This window comes from Cebus imitator, unplaced genomic scaffold (genome assembly GCF_001604975.1).
Source record: "Cebus imitator isolate Cc_AM_T3 unplaced genomic scaffold, Cebus_imitator-1.0 Scaffold18, whole genome shotgun sequence".
NCBI classification, from domain to species: Eukaryota; Metazoa; Chordata; class Mammalia; order Primates; family Cebidae; genus Cebus; species Cebus imitator.
Genome location: NW_016107333.1, coordinates 18663444 through 18670626, shown reverse-complemented (window position 1 = coordinate 18670626; position 7183 = coordinate 18663444). Strand labels below are relative to the sequence as shown.

Sequence of the window (7183 nt, the reverse complement as noted above, 5' to 3'; positions counted from 1 at the left end):
AAAAAAAAAAAAAAAAAAAAAAAAAAAAAAAAAAAAAAAAAAAAAAAAAAAAAAAAAAAAAAAAAAAAAAAAAAAAAAAAAAAAAAAATAAATGGAGAATAACAAAGGTAAAGCTAATCTATGGTATTAGAAGTCAGGAAAGTGGTTAGAGAGGGTGTTATCAATGAAGGAGGGGACAAAGGAGCCTTCTTTGATGTTGATAATATTCTACTTCTTGATCTACCTCACTGGATAGCAACATTTTCCTATAAAGACCCAAAAGTAAATATTTCCGGCTTTGCAGACCAGACACTCTCTGACACAACTAACCAAGTCTACTGCTGCAGTGCAAAGCAGCCATAGTTAATATGTAAATAAATGGGAGCTGCTATGTTCCAAAAAAAACTTTATTTACAAAAACAGACAGTGGATTGAATTTGACCTGCAGGCAATAGTTTGCCAACCTCTCATCTACATAGATTTGGTTACATTTGTGTGTAAATTTGCAAAAATTCATTGATCCCTACACTTATGTATACTTTTTCACTATAATACTTCAGTGAATACATTTTAAAGTATATAACAAAGTAGGGAAGTCATTAAGAAAATAGCAAAAACAAAGAACAGACATGAGCAGTTAGCTTTCATCAGTGTGCTTGTGATGCTTCTGAGATTTGTTTTGTGCTGCAAAGATACTTCAGTATTTGGAGTACTGCCAAATGCTAGCCACATAAAAGGTTCTTTTTAAGCACTCAATATAGCAACATTATTGTTCATTGTCTTCTTTATGGGAGAAGAATCCATTAAGGGATCTCAAAGTGGTTAGTTCTCTTAATGAATTCTCTTTATTTTTATTTTTAATGTCCAAATTGATTTCTTCTCCAGGTTATATCATTCTGCCATTCTATAGTTGAAACTTTAAAGACATAAGTAGATACTTAGAACATAAGCAATTTCAGAAACATTAAACATCAATTCTACTACTCCTTTAAATTTCAAATTTACCCAGAAACAACTGCTTCCTTTAGAAGAAATGGATCTTGCCCAGCCCTTCCCTCATTTCCACTCCTATGTTAGAGCTTAAAATGAAAGGAAATATATACATGTTCAACTTAATAATGAAGGAGAATATATAACATACTTAATTTAAGATATTTTATTTGCCTTTCCCTCCAGAAGACAAAAAGAATAAGAGAATAATAATGATATAAGTAACATGTACCAAGTACATACTGAGCCAGGCATTGCTCTAAGTCATGTTCATACATTAACTTATTTAGTCCACACAAAGACTCTATGAAATATTTCCTTTTATTATTGTTCCCACTTTAGAGATGAGGAAACTGAGACAAAGAGAGATTAAATAATTGCCCAAGGTTTCGAAGTTAATAAATGATAGGGCTGGGATTCAAACCCAGATAACTTATTTCCAAAGCCCATGGTCTTAGATACGCATTAAGAGAAATAGCTATGGTTTGGTTCTAGAGAAATTTGATTCCTTAAATGTAAGTATAGCATAGTGTAAGCAGGACATGGCTTCCTCTCTGTTTGGCTTAGGAATCCCTATGCACTGATGGGCTTGATGATAATGGGTATATGTTTAGTTGAATATATCTGGAGATCTAAAATTTACAATTAATAAGATAAAGTAGAATATTCCATACTCATTTCTAAGTATTCATCGAAGAGTCCATAGGCATTCATCGGCTGAAGGTTGTAGTCCTTTTCCCATTGTGGGAAGCTTATTTTCCTCTCAGGTCCATGTTCTTGTCGTACTTTTCTTCTAGTCCACCAATTCTGAATTAACCTGGGCAAAAAGATCAATTTCTTACAAAAAAAAGTAATTAAATACTGCATGCACATTCTTCACATTCTTACTTATAAGTGGAAGCTAACCACTGGGTACATGTGGACATTAAGATGAGAACAACAGACACTGGGGACTACTAGAACTTATTTTAATCACTCATGAAACTGTCTCATGTTGGGCATTGCCTATGAGGGTTGAATAGAGGACTGAGAACATCTATAAATGGATACCCCAATACAAAGGCAACGCCAAGATATCTTGAGGAATAGCTGGCTTAAGTGGCTTAATTTAGGATCCTTGAGCAGTCTTGCCACATGAGTGCTGAGCTGCATACTCTGATGTCAGGGGCCTAAAGATCTGCAAACCCATAAAATGTTTCCTCTCTTGGTACATGGATGCCTGCATGAATGGACTTGTTCACTTTTGGCTTTAGGTCTCCACAGGGGCTCTGACTCCTAGTAAAATGCATCTGGTATTGGTGAGGTTAGCACGTGAACCCATCGCAGTGTTCAGGAGTGCAGTTTGTAATATGAGAAAGCATTGAGAAAAATGGGAGTGTGGAGGCAGGTTTGTGTTCCATGCAGGACAAGGAAAAAGTTGAAGGATATCCAGGAGTAGAAGTTCCAAAAAATAAAACACATGGGAAATGAAGCAAATAAAGGGATGAATATCAAAGACAAACTGCCTACTTCACAATTTTGCTCTATGTCCACATTACTAGAAGATAAAATATAATTCCCTTGATGTCTGTGACATTTTAATTGTGATTTAAATCTTAAAGGAGAATATAAGGCTGATAATTTTTGTTTTATGTTTCATTTTTAAAAAGTTTTATGAGAAACATCAAATACTTGGAAAAAGATTTCTAAAAATAAATCTAAGAATAGAAAATTACTGGCTTTGGTTCTGACAGAGAGCTAAGAAAAGACTTTCTGAAGTGAACCAAGTTCCCACTAATTGTTTTGGCTGAGTGGTCCTCCCTGAAACCTCGAGTTTTCTATATCTCTACAGAGACATTGAGCTGACATGAACCAATAGGTGTGGAATTAAAGCAGAAATATAAGCATTGTTGATTTATGTCCCCATTAAAACTTAACTGACCAGAACTGAGCAAACACAGCAGAATTCAAGGTTATCCTTAAGAAGTTGACGCAAGTTTTTGCTCATTGTCATTGATATTTTATCACTAGGTTCACCATAGGGATAGGAGAGTGGAGAAGTTGTTAAGGTGTCATACATAGCTAAGGACTTGCAATGCTGGAGCCCAAAAAGTCGGAGGTATCAATTAAAGCAGCTCATAAGCAAGTATTCAATATTTAGGGGCCAATAGAGGCTCCTTAAAGAATATTCACTTTTGTTCATGCAAACCGTGCTAAATCTCCCAGAAGAGCCAATGTTCATGATTTTCATGACTGCCTTTGGATGTCTAAATGTGAGCACTTAGTTCCAGGTGCACACACTGGCTTAATCGCTGAGTCTGCATTGCTTATCTTACTTGCCACACCTAGAAAAGCCAATAACCAGCAATGTTGCCTCTCAATTATTGATACTAAGGTACTTACGGGTAGCCAAGTTCCATGAAATTATTCCAGGTCTGCTTTAGCACCATTATAATACCCATTTGCATACACAGATCAATAAGGCATCCACTAGGGTGGCACTGCAAGGTAAGCAAACACAGAAATTCCAGAATCAATGGAGAGGAAGAAAGGGTGTCTGGTTTCTAATCTACACAAAGTTGCCCTACGGCTGTTTGATGCAAGTCTGTTGGAAACAAGGAATGATGGGAGCATACAGACCTCTTCTAGTCTCCACCTGTTTATCAGCCTCAAGTAGGCACCTGGGTGTCCTGTGAATCTTCAACATACAGAGAAAAACAAGCCATTAGCACTCTAGGTCTAAGCTTTCAGTGAATATTACATTTAGTTTAACATATCCTCCAATGTGAGTGACTGCTACAACAAGCATCAGGTCTGGAAGAATTAGGAAACCCTCCAGATCTGTCATAACTACAGCTTCTGGGATTCTCCAGGGAATATTTCTCCTCTGGCCTTTCTGTGGGGCTGCCTAACACAGAAGCCAGTTCTTGCTGCTTGCTGTGGACTTTTAACATTTTCTGCTGAATATCAAGTGCTCTGGCCTGTGTAAGCAGAAGTTTTACTTTTGGATTTAAACACATTTGACCTTTCTGAGCCATAGTCATGCTGTCAACAACGTTATTAAACTATTTGCCTAGAATTTTGTGCTGTTGGAATAGCTAGAAGTGAAGGAGAGACTGCTTGTAGTGATCTCACCAAAACCCTACGCCTGGCCCTGTCCAAGTTCCCATCTCCTCTGAAATGCCTCAGATGTAAGGGAATTCATGCAACATTAACACTAACAGGGAATCCTTCCCAATCCTCATAACTGCTGGGTTTAAAAATTACCCAGCATCTGCTGGCATCCTGTTTCTGCCCCCTTTGCTGTCAAGATGTCCTTTCCCCTTCAGTGAAGTCAGAAATCCAGGACATGCTGCAGCCCCCTCCCCATTTTGCCACCTGCTGTCATAGGTGTGAAAGCTAGGGGCCTGAGTCAGGTGCAGACAGGGGCCAGAAGTTTTCAATGCATCATTCACATGCACAAACTATTTTCCTCTGCTTATCTTAGCAGCAAAAGGTACAGAGGCAGTTTTGAGTGGAGATGATTTCCCTGGGATGCCAGGTGGTTTTGAGATTTGGGAAGGGAAGGGAGGAGGATGCTTTTCTCTTTTTACACTTTGCATAAATCACCCTAAGGAAGGGGCTTCTCTGTCCCCATGAATCAGTGACCACTAAGTGTTCCGTTCTCAGCTTAGGGAAGTGTGCAGGGGTCAGGTTCTTACCTTCCAAGGAAGAATGCGATGTAAAATGTGGAGCTGTTCAGATTGACAAACTGAAAAAGAAACATTTTCAGGGTGAAGCTGTTCTCCCACTCAGACTCTGTGCGAGGCTGTTCTGTGGACAAAAGGTGAACAGAATTTGAGAGGCTGAATCTCATCCCCTCTCAACTCCCTCTCTTCCCTTCCCAACACGTGCAGGGTGGGAGCACAGGAGTCCTGAGGAGGCTGCAGGAGGCTCCAGTTTACCCACGGACGGTGTGTGATGGAACAGACCACCCATAGGATCCTCAAGCTTACAGGCCAGACCCAACAAGGGTCTCATGAGAAGTGGCTATGGACGAATCTGAGAGGATTGAATACCTAGACTGTTCCACTCTTACAGAATATCCAGAGAGCCAGCAGCAGAGACAGACAGGCTGTGGAGGCCTCAGTTCCGGTCCTGGCTGTCTTCAGCAGCCTTTTCTTTTCCTCTTAGTCTATGCAGGCTTAGTTCTTACCAGCTCCAAATAGTTCCTTGGTCTCAACTTCTAGTTCTCATATTATACCAGCCTACTGCTTAGGAGGGAGTCAAATTCCTATCATAGAATGCTGAGAGCATGACTCCTTTGCCTTTACCCTCACCCACCATTTTCCATTCTCGTGGACAAATACCAAGGAGGTGACGTCATCTTTAGAGCTTTTACTGCATATCACCATCTGCCTTATAATGTCCTGACCTCAGTCAGGGACCAATTCTCATCTCCATATATTTCAACCTCCATAAAGCAAATGGTCTCTGGACATAATGGTGTGAACCAAAATGTAGATCCATTTGCCCTTAAGATCAAACCTCCAGCTAGAAATCTCATGTCAAATGCACTTATCCTATCACAGGAGCTGCATTCTAAGAGCTGGCAATGTCTAAAAAAAGGTATGTAATACAATAGCATTTTGTCTGTTTCCACATTCCCTGAGCTTCTAATTTCTCATTTAATGCTTCACTTAATCAATTCATTTTCCATGAATTATAACTCAAAATGCGTTCTGGGAGTATATCTGAGAAGGGAAGGGAGAATGAAAGAGAATCTGATTTAAAATGGTTTAAATGTCAGCTTTAGGACTTGTTGAGAGCCATAAAGACACAGGATCCCTAAAGGGTTTCACTTCCGCTACTGAACTCATTGTTACATGGAAAGGTCTCCTGGGTTGCCAGCTAGGTTCCCAGGTATCCCCACCATGGATGGACCAGAACTGTACCTCCACTGGCATTTTTGCTAGCCTGGATCAAGGTACCACAGGGTACATTGTCTACCGATATGCAGTTATCTATTCCATGGACATAAGCCTCTTTCTATCTTTTTGGGCAAGAACTGGTGGTGATGGAAGATTTCAATGACATTCAAAGAGATAAAGTAAAGTGCCTAGCTCTGTATCCAGCACATAGAAAGGTTCAATAAATGCTATCTATGATCATAACGATGATTAAAATTAAGAACACTTTTGTGAGGTTTTTTTTCTCCTCTGGAAGGCATTAAAGCGAGTTATGGGTGGGAGCATGTAATTTTCTCAAACTGCATAGAGCATAATGACCAATACTTTGTTAATAAAATTGGGACAATTTCTTTGTCTTGAAAATGTGATAAATGTACAAGTTATTGCTGGCTACCAGATTGTTCTGGAGTGCAGTGGCATGATCATGGCTCACTGTAGCCTCCACTTCCTGGGCTCAGGCAATCCTCCTGCCTCAGCCTCCGGAGTAGCTGGCACTACAGGTACATGCCACTATGCCTGGCTAATTTTTAAATGTTTTTGTAGGGACAGGGTCTTGTTATTTTATCCAGGCTGGTCTTGAACTCCTGGGCTCAAGCAGTTCTCCTGACAAGGCTTCCCAAAGTGTTGGGATTACAGATGTAAGCCACCATGCCTGGCCTCCCAGTATTCAAAGAAACTAACTCTGGTGTCAGTTTATATACCATGAAAACTTGATACGTTTTTGATTAAACAAAAATGATAGGCAATAGCAAATGAACACTTTCTTAAGTTACACTGGATACTTTATACAAATGTACTCTTGTGATGCTATTTTTTTTTGCAGGAAGAGAAAATCTACTTTAAATTACATTAGTTCATGACATCATGTTTGTGACAGATTTTAAAGCTTTATATAGAAAAATTACCACACATATTTAAATTATTCTGTTGAAGGCAAAGAAAAAAATTGTATGAATTTTAAAATAAAGGGAATATTTCTTTCCAGCAGTGTTAGAGAAAGGAATCTTTGAAACATACTTTCCAGACCACAGTACAGTGCTGTGAAATAAAAAGGATTCCACTTACCTAAATTCGTCAAAAGTAGCGCAACCTTTTCATAGAGCTGTAAAATAAATTTCATGTATTTAATAAACCAACTGCAGGTGTTATAAAATCTATAACTACAAAGGAAATAGGTAATCAAATCATGAGTAAAAATAATTTTATTAAGCATCCATTGCTCAACCAATGAAAACACTGTGTATAGAAACCTCAGACTCTTAGAGTCTGTTGGTAATGGAGATTCA

The 7183-nt window shown here is 38.8% G+C and overlaps 1 protein-coding gene across 5 annotated transcripts in view; it reads right to left on the bottom strand.

Annotated features, from left to right (window-relative positions):
- The window catches only part of ANO4 (anoctamin 4), a 324230-nt gene that overhangs the window by 35000 nt on the left and 282047 nt on the right, over nucleotides 1-7183 (bottom strand). For all 5 annotated transcript variants that reach the window (XM_017516529.2, XM_037734202.1, XM_017516537.2 and 2 more), the window contains 5 exons: nucleotides 6963-6999; nucleotides 4650-4761; nucleotides 3589-3646; nucleotides 3352-3449; nucleotides 1644-1786 (listed from right to left, as the gene is read on the bottom strand). In XM_017516529.2, the coding sequence (XP_017372018.1) occupies nucleotides 1644-1786; nucleotides 3352-3449; nucleotides 3589-3646; nucleotides 4650-4761; nucleotides 6963-6999 (448 nt within the window). The remainder of the gene's footprint in view (nucleotides 1-1643; nucleotides 1787-3351; nucleotides 3450-3588; nucleotides 3647-4649; nucleotides 4762-6962; nucleotides 7000-7183) is intronic.